Source organism: Ovis canadensis, chromosome 16 (assembly GCF_042477335.2).
Source record: "Ovis canadensis isolate MfBH-ARS-UI-01 breed Bighorn chromosome 16, ARS-UI_OviCan_v2, whole genome shotgun sequence".
Classification (NCBI taxonomy): domain Eukaryota; kingdom Metazoa; phylum Chordata; class Mammalia; order Artiodactyla; family Bovidae; genus Ovis; species Ovis canadensis.
This window is the reverse complement of record NC_091260.1, coordinates 48693569-48712389: the sequence shown is the minus strand read 5'-3', so window position 1 is coordinate 48712389 and position 18821 is coordinate 48693569. Positions and strand designations below refer to the sequence as shown.

Below are 18821 nucleotides of genomic sequence, written 5' to 3'. Positions count from 1 at the left end.
AGACATCCACCCCAGTGTTCACTGCAGCACTATTTTAATAGTCAAGACACAGAAGCAACTTAAATGTCCATCAACAGATGAACAGATAAAGAAGATGTGGTATACATATAAAATGAAATATTCAGCCATAATACAGAATAAAATAATGGCATATGTAGCAACACGGAACTAGAGATTATCATCATACTAAATGAAGTCAAAGACAAATTTGTACGTGGAATCTAAAATATGATACAAATGAACTTATTTATGAAAACATAAACAGACTTGCAAACAGAGAAAACAAACATATGGTTACCAAGGGGGAAAAGAAGTGAGGGAGCAATAAATTAGGAGTTTGGGATTTATAGATACACACTGCTATATATAAAATAAACAAGGTCCTACAGTATAGGTATAGCACAGACAACTATATTCATTATAACAAACCATAATGGAAAGAATATGAAAAAGAACATATATATACATATATATCTGAATCACTCTGCTATACACCAGAAGCACATTATAAATCAACTATATTTCAATAAGAAATTAAATTAAAAGAACACATCCCAAAACAAAATAAAGAAACAAAAGGAAAGGTATTTGGGACTACTATCTTGCTTATTAGGTATTTACAACATTCTACATTTTACCTTAAGGTGAGAAATTTTAGCTACGTATTCAACTAACATTCTTAAAATCTTTTTTGGTATAGATCATGTTCAAATTTTTTATTTAAATGCCTAGGTTATCACCAGCATGTTGACTTACAAATGGTCAATTTTAATACTGTGTATTAAACCTCTCTTGGTTCTAATGATAACACATAAAAAAAGACCATGTTAACATATAAATGAGATGCTACAATAAGTTAACATTTGAAAAAATAGTCAACTTTGTCTTATACGATATAAAGTAACACAGAGGAACATACCTGCCCATGACCGGAATGTTGCTATGATTCCCATTTTACTGGCTAGAAACCTTGCTTCTCTGTCTTCTCTGTTGGGTGGGGTGGGGGTAGAGTCAAAGAAATTAAATATTTAAACAAAAAGTAAGTTTTTCCCTATTACTATATCAGAGTAACAGCTATCACTACTTAATATTTAAATATTTACATAGGAAATTAAAAAATACATTTAAAAAGATAAGATCTACCTCAAAGCAAATTACTCAATTATGTATTGATCATGCTTTCCCACATGTGAAACTCACATTTTAAAACAAATTATAAATTCTGCTTTTCTGAGTTCTACTTTTCCTGCTCTTTCTGAAAACTATTCTTAGATAGCTCACTAACACCTGTAAGCATTGGCAACACCACCAGCCTGCTTAATAAGCATCTCTGTCAAAAGACTGCCCTTTAGCAAAGAAAACTACCAGATAAACCTCTTACTGTTTACATGTGTTCTCTTTACTTCAAAAGTCTTGTCCCTAACTTATCTGAGCAAGCTTATTCTACTTATTCTACCAAGCAAGCTCAACAAGCCGTATATTCACTGGTATTATTAAATAATTAGGCATTATTACTCATTTACTTCTAAGTTCATCCAGGTTGTTAGCAGAATCCACTCTTGCTGTTGTACAACTGAGGTTTCGGTTTTCTGTCAGCTGGGGCCTACTACCAACTACTTTCTTATTTTATAACTGGTATCCAATCATCTCACTTGTTTCTTTCTATGTAATAGTTTATGACAATCAACTAAACAATAGAACTACTTACATTGTTAAACACTGTTTATGTATGGCACATGGCCAGTTTTACTTAATTAGCAATCATGTACTTTTATGTCACCTCAACCATCTCTACCCTCTCAACAGCCCATTTCTTTTCCATGCCATATTTTTCACTTTTCTAATAAAGTTCTTAACAGTTTGCGAATACAAAAATCTAGAGAGTTGGTAAGGGAAAAAAGACATAAAGAGTAAAGAACAATGAAAGAAAATAAAATTAAAGAATGGTAAGCAAGCAGTTTATAAAAGTGGAACGCAATAGTTAAAAATATCCCCCCACACATACAGCCCAACCACAGTGAGCTCTGCTGTACTAATCAACATGAGACTGTAACAGAAACTGAAATGGGGACATGGGGTGGGGGAAGAAATGAGAATTAGATAACTGTGTGACTAAACTTCTGGTGCTCCTTATCTTAAAAATGTTTGTGACACACTTGTATTGACTGCCTGGTAACCCATTCTCTAACCTATTCAATAAATTGGTAGTTTTATTGAAAAAGAAAACCCCATCCATTTCCTTATGCCCTAGCCATAATGTACCCATGCTACAGAAACTGCCCATACTCCAGAAACTTAAGGAAAGAAAAGTATTGAACCAAACAGGAAAGACAGGATTTTGGTGGAATATACTCTCCACCCAACTTCTTATTTATCCTGGTAGGCAAAATTCTAAAAATACCCCTGTCTTCTCAAGACTGCAGGTCTTAATCCCTGGATCCCTGTGAATATGGTATCACTGCCATGAATGTGATTATGTTTATATCATACAGCCCAACAGACCTTAAGATACGGAGATCATCTGGTAGGCTTGATCTGGAGAGCTTTCTCTAGCTGGAGGGAGAAGAGGAAGTCAGAGAGAGACTCAAAGCACAAAGATTCAAGGAATTTCTGTTGTGTTTGAAGATGGAGAGTGCCATGTGCCAAGACAAGAAGGTGGCCTTTAGAATCTGAGAGAAGGCCCCAGTTGACATCAAGAAAACAGGAACTTCAGTTGTACAAGAGCAAGGAATGAATTCTGCCAATAATCTGAGTGATCTTAGAGATAAATGGATTCTTCACTAAAACCTCTAGATAAGAACCATGCCAGACCCCTAACCTACTCCATTGTGAACTAATAAACTGATGCTATTTTAAACCACTGTATTTATAATGGTTTGTCATGCAGCAATAGAAAATGGATACATTCTTCATCAGTAAGGAGAATGCCCAAGTGTCATAGGGAGCCAAGAAAGAAAGGGGCTGAAGAATCTCAATTCATAACTTAGCAAAAATAAAGTCTGAGAAGTCTTAACTAGAGAACAACTATTCTTAATTTCTTAGCTCAGGAAATGATGTTAGTTAGCATGCAATGCATCCACAGTGATGGAGGTATTTCAAGATATGAAACAGCTATTTTTAATTCTGGAGAAAAATGAAAAACAATAAAAATATGCCCATTCACAATGTTCCCAAACTTAGTGGAGGAATTTAAAAAACGTGTATCTGCAATTCAACAAACCTACTATGCTACACCTGATAGCATATTTATTGGAACTGTGTCATTGGCAAAACTCCACAGATAAATTATTTGACCTCTAAATCAATTTAAATATAATTATTCCAGCATTCCTAGTGAACACATGCTTTTCTCTCCCAAAAGACTCTGAAAAATCATCCTACTTCATTTCTGGAAAATAATCTTTATCTCCTTTTATTTCCTTATTAACCTTACTCTCAAAATTCTACATGTCTTATCTTTCTACATACTCAATTTAAGGCAGCTCTTCATTCTACTCATTATTATTTTATTCTTTTAGTCTTTCAATGTAATTATGCTAAAAATATGTACAATGGTTCTGGAGAAGACTCTTGAGAGTCCCCTGGGCAGCAACATCAAACCAGTCAATCCTAAAGAAAATCAATCCTGAATATTCATTGGAAGGACTGATGCTGAAGCTGATGTTCCAATATCTCAGTCACCTGATACACAGAGCCAACTCACTGAAAAAGTCCCTGATGCTGGAAAAGACTGAGGGCAAGAGGAGAAGGGGGCAACAGAGCATGAGATGGTTGGGTAGCATCACCAACTCAATGGACATGATGAGTTTGAACAAACTTCAGGAGACAGTGAAGGACAGGGAAGCCTGGCATGCTGCAGTCCATGGAGTCTCAAAGAGTCAGACATGACTTAGTAACTGAACATCAACAAATGTACAATGGAGAAATGATTAAAGGTCTAGGTTTCTACTGCCACCTACCTTAGATTATTAAAATAAGAAACTAATTTCAAGTCTTTAAATTTCCCAAAAGCTTACTTTTAATTTTTAAGCCACAGTTAATTACGAGAGAACTACAATATAACTCCATGAAATAGGAAATTTACTTAAACTCATTCTGCTCTGGCTTGACATACAAATTAGGCAAATCTAAAGTTTTAACAGCAACACACAAGGTACTCACTTTAGCTGTCCTTCAGCTGTATCTGGACTATGTCTGTAGTGAAAATCGGTGTAGGGTGCTAAAATTCTCTAATAAAAGGAAAAAGCAAGAAAAAGAAAAGAGTCCTTATAAAATGCACTCTTCCTTTAACAAGCTAAAATTCATCCAACTTCTCTGTATTTCTAATAATCCCAACTAGAGCTTATCTGAAGAGCTTATTTCGTCAAACTCATCATCAAGGAATATATTTGAGTGATTTCTTTTAATGTACAGTTTTTGAACTTTTAAATTGATAGGTATTGTACCTATTAAACAGTGCACAAATCACAAATGTGAGGTTTGATAGATTTTTCTCAAACTAAACACACTCACTGTAACTAGAATCCTCAAAGCCTCCTTCTTCTCCCCCCAAGATGACTACAAAGATTTCTAACACTATGAGTTAGTGTTGCTTATTTTTGAACATTATTTAAATGTCTTTATTTTATAAATTCCATTCTTTTTTGTTGCTAGTATAAAGAAATCCAAGTTATTATTGTGTATTGGCCTTTGTATTTAGCAACCTTGTTAATAAGCTCATGTATTTCAGAACTTAAACTACTATAATTCATTTACCTCACCCCCCTGCTCTGCACTGATTACATTATTGTGGTCTGAATTTTATTTTAAAATACTTAGGACATTACAAATACTGGTTTTGACAATGAGTAGTCTTTTATATTTAGTCATATGTGTACCTTTTTTTGCCACCCTTCGTTCTTTCTTGCATTTTCTTATCTCAGATCATTTTCGTTCTGACTAAGGAGTCCCTTATTGCAGAAGGAAGTGGCAACCCACTCCAGTGTTCTTGCCTGGAGAATCCCAGGGACGGGGGAGCCTGGTGGGCTGCCGTCTATGGGGTCGCACAGAGTTGGACACCACTGAAGTGATGCAGCAGCAGCGAGGAGTCCCTTTAACCTTCCTTTTTGTCTGTCTCATTTTTTAAATAACAATAAATATTTATTATCTCACATAGCTTCTGTGAGTCAGGACTCTAGAAGAGTTTAGCTGTGCAGTTATGACTCAGGTCCACCATAACATCACAGTAAAAATATTGGTCAGGGGTACAGTCATCTCAAGGCTTGACTAAAGCTGTAGAATCCGCTTCAAGATGGTTCACTCACTACCTGCAAATTGTTATCAACAGGGCTGAGTTTCTTCTCATGTGTGCCTCATTGTAGGCTGCATTACTGTCTTCATGACATAAAGGCAAGGAATCCAAGAAAGAATCGTTTTTCTTTAGATTTCCTTGGGTCTTTTTATGTTAGTCTTAAAAGTCTTTATTTTACCTTTGTTTTTGAAAGACATTTTCTCTGGGGTAGGTGGCATTATTTTCTTTTGCACTCTAAAGATGCCATTCTACTGTCTTCTGGTTCTACTATTTCTGTTGGGAAATCAGCTGTCAGATTTGTTCCTTTGAAAGTAGTCTTTTTTTCTCAAGCTGATTTTAAGATTTTTAGTTATCTTGGTTTTCACCAATCTTACCATGATGTGCCTATGAGTTGTTTTCTTTATATTACCTTGAGTTTTCTGAGCTTTATGAAGTTTTACCAGTTTTAAAAACAAAGTTTTGACCACAGTTTCTTTGGATATTTGTTTCTGCTTTTTCTCTCTCTCTTCTCCAAAGACAACAATTATGTTTTATCCTTTTTGTTCTGTTCATTTTCTTCCTATTACCCACCTGCAAATGCTTTGATTTCTGACTTCTCTTTCAGTTTACTAATGACACCTTCTTGTCCAAAATGAGTTTTTAATTTCATCTAGTTCAGAATTTCAGGTATTATATTTTTTGATACTAGCTCCATTTGATTTATTTTTCATATTCCAATTAGATGGTGAAATTCTCCATTATTTCATCTATTTTCTTTTTCTCCATTTTTCTTAATAAGTTAGTCATGGGTGTTTTAAAATTTTTTCCCTCTGGCTGCAATATCTGAATCACCTGTGGATATGTGTCTATGGAATTCCTTTTGAGTTTTCAATTACACAGTCATAACCGCTTGCATGTATTCTTTTTTATTTACATAGTCAAATTTCTGACTGAATGATGGACACTGTAAATTTGATTAAAGGTTCCAAGTGATGTTATCTCCATTAGAGACCGTTCATCCTTTCCTCTGTAGTCAGGTCAATTAAAAGGAGTGATCAGCTTATTCTAATCACGGAGTTAAACTGAAATAACACTGCAATTTTGTTAAGATTTGAGTGTACCTTTGGTTTTCCTTGTTCTAAAGAATGGACCTCCAAATCCGTAAATAGAGATTTTAGCAAACTTTTTTTTTCTCTTCAGCAGTGAGAGACTGGTTAATTTTTCTACATACTTCGTAAGTTTTGAACTTAAATCTTTAAATACTCATCCAGAATTGCTTCAGAATTTGGAACATGTTAAGAACAGGAAAAAGTTATCAACTTAGAGTGAAAATTTATAAAAATATAATTAATAAAAACGGGGACAAGATTCTCTTAACAGCAGACTCTAGGATGAAGATAATGATAAAGTAGAAGATAATACTTTGGCCACCTCATGCGACCCATTGGAAAAGACCCTGATGCTGGGAGGGATTGGGGGCAGGAGGAGAAGGGGATGACAGAGGAAGAGATGGCTGGATGGCATCACTGACTCGGTGCACATGAGTCTGGGTGAACTCCGGGAGTTGGTGATGGACAGGGACGCCTGGCGTGCTGCGATTCATGGGGTCACAAAGAGTTGGACACGACTGAGTGAACTGAACTGAACTGAACTGAATGATAATTAATGATTTAATATCCAAGGCAATCAGTATTTACTGAATATTAATTATGTGTCAAGTAGTAACTAAAACATTTATGTAGATTAGAACAAATATATGTAAAACACTTGGAAATATTACCTAACTTATTATAAGCTTTACAAGAATGCTAGCTGCTATTACTATTACCATTATTATTATAGTATTTATTCTTCACAATAATTAAAGTAAAAGCCATGACTTTTATTTTACCTAGTGAAAAATGGATCCAAAAGAGGCTAATAACTTGCCCCACATTATAAAGCTGCTGCTGCTGCTGCTGCTAAGTCGCTTCAGTCGTGTCCGACTCTGTGCGACCCCATAAAGCTAGTAGGTTATAGAACAAAAAAATCAAAACCAGATCTGTAAAGCCTGAAGTCTACGCTCTCAATCACTATGCTACACCAGGAGAATCTTGTTAAAGAAAAAAGAACTAACATTTTAAAAAAACAAGAAAGAAGCAAAGATGGTAGTGTACTTAAAAAGTCCACCATATTCTTTGAGGGTTTTTTCATAAACACAAAGGCTTTGCTAATCTGCTGTACGATTATACAGGTAAAAGAAAAAAAAACAGGTCTATACACATCTTTCTTTATTGTGATCATCTCTCCAATCTTAAAAGCAGTTTCCCCACTTGATAAAGAAAACACTTAAAGCAAAATACACAGTGAAATATCAAAAATACCAGTTCATTCCCACTGGATGCCCATGAATAATGTATTTAAAATCATTTATTAAGGAGCAAATTGTACTGAAATTTGTTAATGATACAAGCTAATGTCAATTTTATAATATCAAAATATTTCTAGTAGCCCTAATAAAACCAGAACTATAACATTTAAGACAAGTTTCATGAAATGATCTAAACAGGCCAAGTAGGGAACAATAAATCTTTCATAATTTGCATAATTTCACACCCAAATACAAACATAGTAAGCTTACTCTGAATAATATCTGCAATGGACAACAATGCAATATTGAATATATTCACACAAATAAACTATAAGAATAGTCTGCAGGAATTCTCTGGTGGTTCAGAGGTTAGGACTCTGCACTCTACAGCCAAGGGCCCAGGTTCAATCCCTGGCCAGGGAACTAAGATTCCACAAGCTACAAGGCAAGGCCAAAAATGACGGGAGGAAAGAAAGAAAGAACATAGCTTGTGATAATTTTATTCCAAACTCTACTACACAGTTTATTATAGAAAAATAGCCTTACTATTTTAGACTAACTGAAAAAACAACACTGAGTTAGTAAAAACAGAAAAATAATACTCTATTTCTTTCAATTGTATATGGCCATTAGTTGCCAACAAGTACTCCCAAGTTCAGAAAATTTTAGCATGGTTTAATAAATAAATAGTACATAATTAGCAGGAGCTATTCCCACACAATTAACACACTACAGTCCTTAAAAAGAAATTGTCTTCTTAAATAAACAGGTAAATGTCTATGAAACCTTAATTGTGCTCAACTTTGCTCAGTCACGTTTTCACAGATAATAAAAAAATGAATAAACTTCACATGTTGATGAAATATTCTTGAGAATCCTTTCAATTCAACCCAAAGTAAATGAGTGATAAAATACTGCTGGAATAAGCCAAGCTTATTAATTTAAGTTTAATAATTAATGCTGTGCTGCATCTATTAACTTTAAAATTTTAAATAAAATTTCAAAGTAAGAGTATGTAATTAAAGTCATATTTTAAAACTGCAAGAGAATATTAAAGATCCTACCTCTAATTCGACATCAGCTCGTACATACTGTCGGGTCTTTGGATGATTAAGAAGGTGCAAAATTGTAGTAATGAGAGCCTCATTTATTCGACTTAATTGGCAATCAATCACATTTTTCAAGATGGTGTTCAGTCCACCTCGAAGGGCAACCACCTCTGGATTCTGAAGTGCTAAAATAAAGAAGAAAAACTTAACATACTATATAGGGGATAATTAATAAATAATCAGAAATCTGGGATTTTAAAACTGAGCTTTCTGACTGAAAAAACTTTCTACTTACTATTCAGTAAAACATGGACAAAATTTTTTTGTGTGTCTTCTGAATTGTTTTTTCATATCCTTTGTCCATGTTGTACTGAATAGCTCTTTCCTGTCAATTGCCAGTTCTTTATATAGGGGAAAGATTAGCCCTTTATCTGTTTTAAATCTTTTAGCTGATTTCTAATTTAACTTTAGATTTTAAGCTCAGAAATTCCTCCCTTACTTCAAAGATCAGGCATGCTCTTTGTATGCGCACACACACACACGTGTGCTTTAACTGAATTCATGGTTAAAATATCGGCTTTAAATCTCTCAGGAAATAGACTCTGGTTTAATATTGGTAAACTCAATTTTTTTCAAATGTTTATTCAATTATCCCAGCATGCTTTCTGAAGTTTTCTATGCGTAAAGGTAAACAACTATTGACTCTCTTTCATTTTTTCTCTCCTAATAACCTAGCTTAAGATTTTTTAAATACATGTGGAAAAAAACCCCTTCCCCTCCATTTATTATTTTTTCAACAATGTTCTCATAGTAGCATCTTAATTATTTCACTTTATGTAGGTGTGTGTTTATATATTTAAAATGTTACTTTCATTTTAAAAATTGCTAAATTTATACATTTTTTAATGCATTCAATTTGATTACATGAGAATTATTTGTTCTTTGAAACAATATTTTAAGAAAGAAGTGAATGAGTCTTTTTTGGAGGCAATTAATTCATCAAGTACTTCTATGGTTTGTGATCCATCATGTGTTCTACTCTGAGTCAAATGGAAATTAAAATCTTTGAAAATCCATTCATTTCAATAAGATTTTCAATTATATATAAAGTTTATCTCATACTTTTCAAAAACTCCTATTACATTCTCTTCCTTATCCTATTAACCTTTTCTTTCTCTGACCTTTGCATTTTTCAAACAATAGTGTATGTTTGCCTATCTGTGTATCTAAAACGATAGTGTCTGTGTATCATTTTCTTCTTCCAGTTAACACAGATTAATCTATCCTGTTCACTAAGACTGAAAATCATTATTGCTTTCCTCTTCTTATCTTAAAATTGACTTTTTTCCTTCTTTTCTATTTCTTGGGTTCACTCACTATTTTCATTATGTTTTGCATAATTATAAAAGTATCTTCTAATGAAAAGTTAACTTGAGTATATGACTTTCCAGGAATCCCACTTATTGATAGGTAGTCAAATTTTCATGATTTTTAAAAAATTTCCTTGATCAAATTTCTACTTCCTCTTTAAACCAACAGGTTTAAAACAGGTTTTGTGGACAGTATTTTTTGGACTCTCAATAAAAGGCTTGGCTCTTCTGTTCCTTTAAATTTTGTAATTAATTTATTTATCCAGAGTGAATGTAACCTATTACCATTTTGGGGGAAAAATATGATCTTCTCTTGTCATTTAAAATTATACTTATTTGGTTATAAGGGAAGTTTAACTTTTAAACTTTTGAACTTTAAAATACTTGATTAGCCATGCATTTCTTTGAGAATTACTTATTTTTCCTACTGATCTGTATATAAATAAGTTCTTTACCTATCATGTTTGTTATTTTTTCTTTGTTCTGGCATGGCATGTTTTCTTATCTCCTTATAATAAAATCAACAGCTGATGAAATGTTTGATTTCTTTTGATAATTCAAAACTCCCTTTCCTTATAATCAGAAAAAAGTCACCCATTTTTCTCCCCATATTTTCCACATTTAACTCTTTAATCCTGTATTTAGAATTCTTTTTTTAATGCATAGGGAATTGTTTTTCATTCACATCAAGATACATAGTGTGGTTAACTAATGTCTGAGAATCACACTTTAAGAGATTTTACTCTAATTACTGGAATTTGGACAATTCCTTTATCTTAAATTTCATGATGAGTAAAACTTTTAAAATTTGTAAAGTTTAAATGTCTCTTCAAAATAATCTGTTTAAACAGCAAGTCCACTACTTCCGTATCAGCAATGTCCTACTTTTTCATATTCTTATTTTTAACCAACACCTAAAGAATTCACATTAAAAATGGTATATGTTCTTTCTAAAATACTCTATATTTATTATTCAAAGAATAATTCTGACCTAGTTCACAGATAATGGCAATGCATGCTCGAACCATTCTGTCTCTTTCTTGAAGTCCATCATTCCCAACTGCTATCAGCGAGTTGGCCACAGAGCTGGGAAACAAGGAAGCATTCACAGTGATCATCTGCAGCAGGGAGAGATCAGAGAGAATTATTTCCTAATACATCTTGAAACCTGTCTTGTTCAGACAGAAATGTTTAAGACCACAGAATATTTTGAAGACCAAGGCAGCAATTTTAATCTTCTGCTTCATATGAACATGTCAAAGGATACAACAGATATTTGATACAATAAATGTTAATCATTACCATGGAAAATAGTGTTGGCTTTTTTCCTGTAATAGTCCAGACTATAAATTAGTTGACTAACAAGATATAATCTTTCAGAGACTCTAAGTTCCTCCAGAATAGAAGCTTATTCTAGAGGAGAAAAAGAGCTTTTGTTGTTGTTTTTCAGTCAGTAAGTCTTGTCTGACTCTTCGCGACCCTATGAATTGCAGCATGCCAGGCTCCCCATGAACAGAATGAAAAGGCAAAAAAAAAAAAAAAAAGCTTAATTATATTTTAAACAACTTTTCAGCAACCAGACAAACTAAACCAGTGGTGACAATAGCTGTCAACATACTTCTGTATTACTACATTCCTGAACCTTTCTTCATATATAATCACCACTCCATCCTATCAATTTACCTCATTAACCCAATTCTTTTCACTTTCAAACTCTGACGTGGGCCCTCATTCTTTCTTATTTTGACTGCAGTAAAATGAAACATACTAATCCCCCATCTCTAACTATCATTTGTTGCTATACTGAAAGCCAAAGTTTAATAATCCATAATCTATTTTAAGTCCTCATTTTCTTTTGGATTGTTGTGGCGACTGCTCTCAGCTCTTAGAGGCCACGCTTAGATCCCGGTCATGGGGAGCTCACTCATGATTATTTGCTATTTCAGAGCAGGCAGGAATCCCTCCATAATCTATTTTTAATATTTCAAAAACTGTGCTGGAAACATTATACCCCTGATAATAAAAACTTTTGTTGAATCTCACTTTAAATGAAAAGTTTAATTGGCAATAACATTTGGAATACTGAAAACAGATAACATATATCTTCCATTTGGAAAACAAGGAAAAATTATGTAGTTAGTACTGTTTAATAAATAAAAGACTATTTGTTAGATGAAGTATTTCAAAATAACAGGTCCTTAGAGTGGGAGGAGATGAAAATGTTTTCTTCAGTTTGGGTGGTAATAAATATTGGGGATAATCAACCTGTCCTAGATTTAACTATATTCAGAATTCTTTTGAAAACTAAGACTTGTATCATGACACAATTAGAGGATCCAATATAACTAAATTAATATCCAGTTAGGTCCTTTAGAGATTCAAAGGAAAGATCTATGTTGGGTAGAGTACTTGTAAATGTATGACAAGGTTCATATGAAATTACAGAATACTGCTCCATGACATAAAATATATAAATATCCAATAATTTTAAAATCTATAAAAACTTCCACATATATTTCTAAACAGTATCCTTCATTAATTAAAAATGATGGAGAAGAAAGGAGTCGCCTGGCAGAGTACAGTCCACGGATTCACAAGAGTCAGATAGGACTTAGTGACTAACCCACCACCAAGAAGAATTTAAATTGGATAAAGAGTAGCAAGGGCTGCTCAGTGGGAAAATAATAATAGAAAATGAGAGCAGTAAGAATCAGGAAGGATTACCTGGATTAGAGAGAGGAAAAAAATAATTAAACACATTGAAAACAAACAAACAAAAAAATTCCCTAAATGAATGAAAAAGGTGAAAAAGAAGAAAAAGCAACATGAGTATTCTGAATTATTCATAAAGCAAGTTATCCAAAAGCAACAGGTGTTTTTTATTTTCCTTTAAAATATAAAAGATTAATTGTTGTTTAGTCACTAAATCGTGTCTGACTCTCTGTGACCCCATGGACTGTAGCCTGCCAGGTTCCTCTGTCCACGGGATTTCCCAGGCAAGAATACTGGGGTGGGTTGTCATTCCCTTCTCCGGGGATCTTCCTGACCCAAGGACTGAACACAAGTCTCTGGCACTGGCAAGCAGATTCTTTACCACTAAGCCACCTGGGAAGCCCTATAAAACATTAATAATTTAATTGAAAATTTTAAAACTGTTCTAAATGCATACAAAAAACCCACAGTTGACCTAGCAATTATATTATTAACATTAATTTCTACTAACTTAGCTGTCAAGATGTTGCTGCAAAAAAGAAATATATGCTTTGATTGTTAAAAGTTTTAGTGAAATTATAGTTCCTCTGGCCGATAGAGGCCACTGTTGATTCAGCAAGCATGCTTTCCCTTTTAAACTAACTGCTTTTAGCTAAACCAAGGAGCCCTGCGACACAACTCTTGCTTTGAGCCTGTTTTTACCACCAGGTACAAGCAATTTTCTTGCCCTTGGATCCACAAATGATACGTGCCTCAAATTACTCTGTTCTTTAAAAGGTAACAAAATTATATTTTTGTTATGGCATTACTAAACTGCTTCAAGGGTCTGTTTATTTTTATTGGGCTATTTACAGATTAAATGGTAACTTACATAAAACACTGAACAAAACTGAAAGAAAATATTTAGTGAATAATTGAAAGAAGCTGAATTGAATCCATTTGGGTTTGTTTTTCCACCTCAATGCAGTTTCTAAGGCAGCAACTCTCAAATTGTGGTACAGAAAACTGACAGTCCCTAGAATATTTTCAGAGATTCTGCAAAGTCAAAACTATTTTCATAGTAATTCAAAGATATTGTCTTTTTTACTCTCACAAGAACATATGGAATTTTTCCAGAGGCTTCAATGCATGTGAAATCACAAGAGATTGGATATAGAAGCAAGTATGACAAACCAGCTATCTTCTATCAGGACAAACACTACAGAAATTTGTATAAAACTAAAATAATGCCGCTCTAGTCATTCATTTTCTTTTTGAAAAATAGTTATTTTAATAAAAATGTTATTTTTGTTTACTTATAATGAGTTTATTTTTAATGTTAATATACCTTTAAATTTCTCACTTTAAATTCCTAGTAAGTAAATACTGACATATATATATCTCAAATAACCAAAGAGTTATTCCAGGTTTTTCAGAAACATATTTTGTTTTTTTATCTTGAATTCTCGAAATTACTGCAGTAGGAAAGATTGATTGTATGAGTAGGTAAGGAAACATAAATCTAATTTTTAAATTTAAATATGAAGAGTCAAATCATGATGCCAACATAACAATTTTTACCCTATAACAAACTTTTTTTTAATCTATCTCCAATATCACTCTTAACTAGAATTACAAGTTTCTTTGAAGACAATTCATCCATTTGCTTCTCCCTTGCTATGCTCACCGGTGGGTACTATTACTAAACATAAGCTGGACAACCGGAAGAAAAAGGAAAAAGAGGGGATCAAGTTAATGCACAAACCCAACATTCTGCAATTCTGGAACATGTAATGAATTCAAAAGTAGGGAAAGAGGAGAAGAGCTAAAAAATGTTAACTGCTAATTTTAGATATTTTTACATTAAAACAAACATATACTGCACAAGTCTTACAAATTTTTAAGATGAAACATGATACTTCAGAATGAAAGATGACAGAATTCTTACATGAGCCATACTCCAACCAAGTTAACTCTCAATTCAGTCTATTCCTCTGCCATTAGGGCATCACATTAACAATTAAAAAAAAAACTCTTGGAAAACCTATCATTAAAAGCATTATGGATTATCCTCAGCATCTTCTTTTGCAGAGTTTAGATTTTGACCTTTTATTTTGTACAATGGCCTGAACTGTTTATTGCAACTGTCTACTGATGTATCCAAATTCATCTTCAAAACAACCAGCTGGCAATTCCTTTGACATTCATTTAAACAGAATTAACCCCAAGTATATAATTAAGACAAAACGGGGGCACCACACAAGTAATCCTCTTTCTCCAATAACATATCAAAGCACTAATTTCTTTATATGTCTAATAAAGGAAGAAATATTCTTTACAATGGAGATTTTACTAAAAAATACTGTCCCAGCTATACTCAATCACATAGAATAACTACACAAAATATCTATGCTTACCTTGAAGTTTAATAGACCTACTTAACGCCTATCATTTCAACAAAATAAAAATGTTTAATGAGAATTCAGTCTAAATTTTAATAGATTTCACAAGACAGTCTAAATCTAAAACTGTAAAATGCGTAACATGAAAACCATAAATCTGCTTTTACTCTCAGACATGGAGCCTACCTTTCTGACTAATCGAAGTGCTTGTGTTCTCTCTACCTCGTTGCTCTGCTGTATGTCAATGCACCTAAAGAATATATAAAATATTTAATTATTGATAAAAATCTTATTAAATTTTTGTATAATACAGACAGACCCATGTTCATGTCAATACAGTATTTTTAAATGTTAATATATGTAATTTTTCAGTACCAGCAGATATTTAATATCTCCAGTGATAAATACTTGTTATAATTCAAAACTATTTCATTTAAAACTCTAAGAAAGAATATAATAAGTAATTTGCAGAATTACATACATCTATACAGAAATAATAAACATATTTATAAAGCAAAATATCAGAAATCTACTGAAAAAGATATTCACCTATCTTTGATAAAGTTCACAGAATTTTTTAATAATTGTGAAGGAAAAATATTTCAAGCCTACGTTTTACTTTGTGATTTTAACCACAGCCTAAATTTTGCATGTTATGACTATGTTAAAAGTCTTACATTAGTCATAATAACTATATTTTACTAAAATATAATTTGAAATGTGAAAGTACTTCAAAGATTAATGCTCAAATATGACTTAACTGACATATTTCTGTAAAGTTCATTAAATTATTCAATTTCTAAAGAGCTTTGGTTTATGTGACAGAATAGTTCATTCTTACTTATGTTTAGACAGTTCACTATTCTAATCAATATTTTATCTATTGATAAATAGATAATTTGCTATTCAAAAAGTATTTCTGCTATCTGAATATAAATTAATCCAGAACTATTTTATCAAAAAGTAAATAGATACAGGATTCTATTTCTGGCCACAAAAGATCTGAACAATCCTCCTGCCAAAAATAACTATAAAGGTTAAATATGTTACTTTATAAAGCAACTGTGAAAAGACAATGGATAATAATCCCTGGAAAAAAGCACAAGCTACATATTCACTTGGGTTTTGTACCTGGGGACACTTGTCAATTTCCAGTTTTAAGTGAATAGAGTCCTAAAAAAATACAAAAATCTTGCTGTACTGTGTAGAAAGACTGAACTGGCACAGCCAAAGTGGCTTGAAGGGAGAAAAAAATCTCAGAGAAAAGAAAATGTAAGAGAAAGCAAGAATTTGCATGCAATCTTCTTTCCAAGACATTTGCCTATTTCTATGTTGTGCAAATGCAGGGTTAAAGTCCAAAAAACCAAGCAAAAAGCTACAGCTGAGCAGCCAGATAACTAAGTAGAAATTTTAGCAGCTATATAATACTGTAAGAAACATGTTAGGGCTCGAGGCTGATCAAGATGAAGAGGTTCTGCTAAACATTCACATTTTCACTTGAGATTCTCAATAGACACTTCCTAGCCAAGGCAAGGGAAAAAACAAATTTTAACAAAATCAGTGTTAATAAATCAACACTCCAGAATAAAGCATAAGTCTACAAATAACATGATCCAAGAGCCAAAAAAATTTTAATGTATAACATTCACATTCTATCATGTAATAATATGAAATATGCTTTAAGACAAAAAAAAGAGGTCAAGTAGCCAAAATTCAAGAAAATGACAACAGAAACAAAACTCAAGTGATTCACATATTGGAACTGTTGTAAGAGATCTATAAATAACTATGACTATTATGTCCAAGAAAACAAATAAAGCAGAGATCTAGAATGTTTAAGTAAAATATAAATCACAAAAATATAGTAACTGAAATTCGAAATTCAGGAGACTGCTTTACTAGCACAATGGAAGAAAAAAAAACAGGTTAGTAGAAGCACAAAGGTTAACAACAACAAATACTGAAAATAATGTTATAGTAAGGGCATCAGAGACATGTGGGACAGTGTAAAGATTTAACACTGTATAGCTGGAGTATCAGGGGATAGGAGAGAACAGTAACAGAGAAGTCTTTAAAGTAGCCAAAGGAGAAAAAGACATTATCACTTACAAGAAGCAACACGAGAAAGTACTTACTTAGAAACAAAATCCAGAACATAGTAACTTAAAGCACTGAAAAATAGTAATTGATAAAAAAAAAAATAGCCTTCAAGTGGGAAGGTAAATAGAGGATTTATAGACAAAATATTTCAACTCCAGTATACCTATACTACAAGAAAACAGTAATGGGAATTCAAGACAGTGACCCAAGATAGAAGTGCAGAAATGCAAGAAGGAAGAATATTGGAATGAGCAAATAACATAGGTAAATATCAAGAGTTCTAATTTAATACAATTAACAGGACTATCCTGTGGGTTTACAAATACATATAGAAACAAAAATGTAACATGACAAAAGACAAGAGGGGAGGTAATATGGTCAAACTGTAAGAGGTTCTGGCTGTAATTAAAGTGGTAAACCTTAATATACCAAGGATAAATGTAATCTCTAGGGTAACTGCTAAAGAAGAAAGGGCTTTAAAGCCAATACATTAACAGAAGAGGAAAAAAAAAAATCTTGATTTTTTTTTCCCAAAGAAGCAAAAAAGGACAAATGCAAGACCAAAGGATAAATGTGACAAGCAGAATATGAATAGCAAGATAGCAAAGTCAAATATATGTGAAAAATAATAGCAAGATGACAAACTCATAAACATATGTATATATAATTACATTAGATAAAGCCCATAGAACCTGCATATAAAAACCACTAGACATAGTCTAAATACATCAATCAAAAGACAAAAATGGTCAAACTAGATTTTTAAAAAATATGTATAATGTTAACAGGAGAGAAACTTAAAATTTTTATGAAAAAGAAAAACAAAGGGAAAGGACAAAAAGGATATATTGTGCAAATCCTAAATAAAAGAAATAGAAAGTTAGTACAGCTAGCAGAGAAGGCAACGGCACCCCACTCCAGTACTCTTGCCTGGAAAATCCCATGGACAGAGGAGTCTGGTAGGCTGCAATCCATGAGGTCGCTAAGAGTCAGACTCAACTAAGCGACTTCACTTTCACTTTTCACTTTCATGCATTGGAGAAGAAAATGGCAACCCATTCCAGTGTTCTTGCCTGGAGAATCCCAGGGACGGGGGAGCCTGGTGGGCTACCGTCTATGGGGTCACACAGAGTTGGACACGACTGAAGCGACTTAGCAATAGCAGCAACATAGCTATCTTAGAATCAGATAACAAGAACACTCATAAAAGAAGTATTACTAGAAGTAGACACATTTTTGTAAGTATAAAACTATTAGCCCAAAGAGAAGGTTTAACAATTCTAAATATGAATGCAATAACAAAACTTCAAAATATAAAGAACTGAAAGAGGAAGTAGAAAATCTGAATAGTATTATGCCAATAAACAAACAAATAAAAAAAACTGACTTCATAATATAAAACTGCCTTTAAAAAAAACCACAGGCCCAGACAGATCCACTGGTGAGTTCTACTGATCATGTATGGTAAAAAACAGTATATGAGTTTTTATAAAAATTTTTCCAGAGAATATAAAGAGAGAAATATTTCAAAAGTCATTTTATAAACATACTCTTGATACCAAGATCAAACAAGATTAGAAAAATGGAAAA

The 18821-nt window shown here is 32.8% G+C and overlaps 1 protein-coding gene across 2 annotated transcripts in view; it reads right to left on the bottom strand.

The window, feature by feature from the left end:
- The window catches only part of RICTOR (RPTOR independent companion of MTOR complex 2), a 122095-nt gene that overhangs the window by 42082 nt on the left and 61192 nt on the right, over positions 1-18821 (bottom strand). For both annotated transcript variants that reach the window (XM_069556140.1, XM_069556141.1), the window contains exons 6-10: positions 15318-15381; positions 11030-11156; positions 8684-8853; positions 4162-4229; positions 920-987 (exon numbers count right to left, since the gene is read on the bottom strand). In XM_069556140.1, coding sequence (XP_069412241.1) covers positions 920-987; positions 4162-4229; positions 8684-8853; positions 11030-11156; positions 15318-15381 — 497 coding nt within the window. The remainder of the gene's footprint in view (positions 1-919; positions 988-4161; positions 4230-8683; positions 8854-11029; positions 11157-15317; positions 15382-18821) is intronic.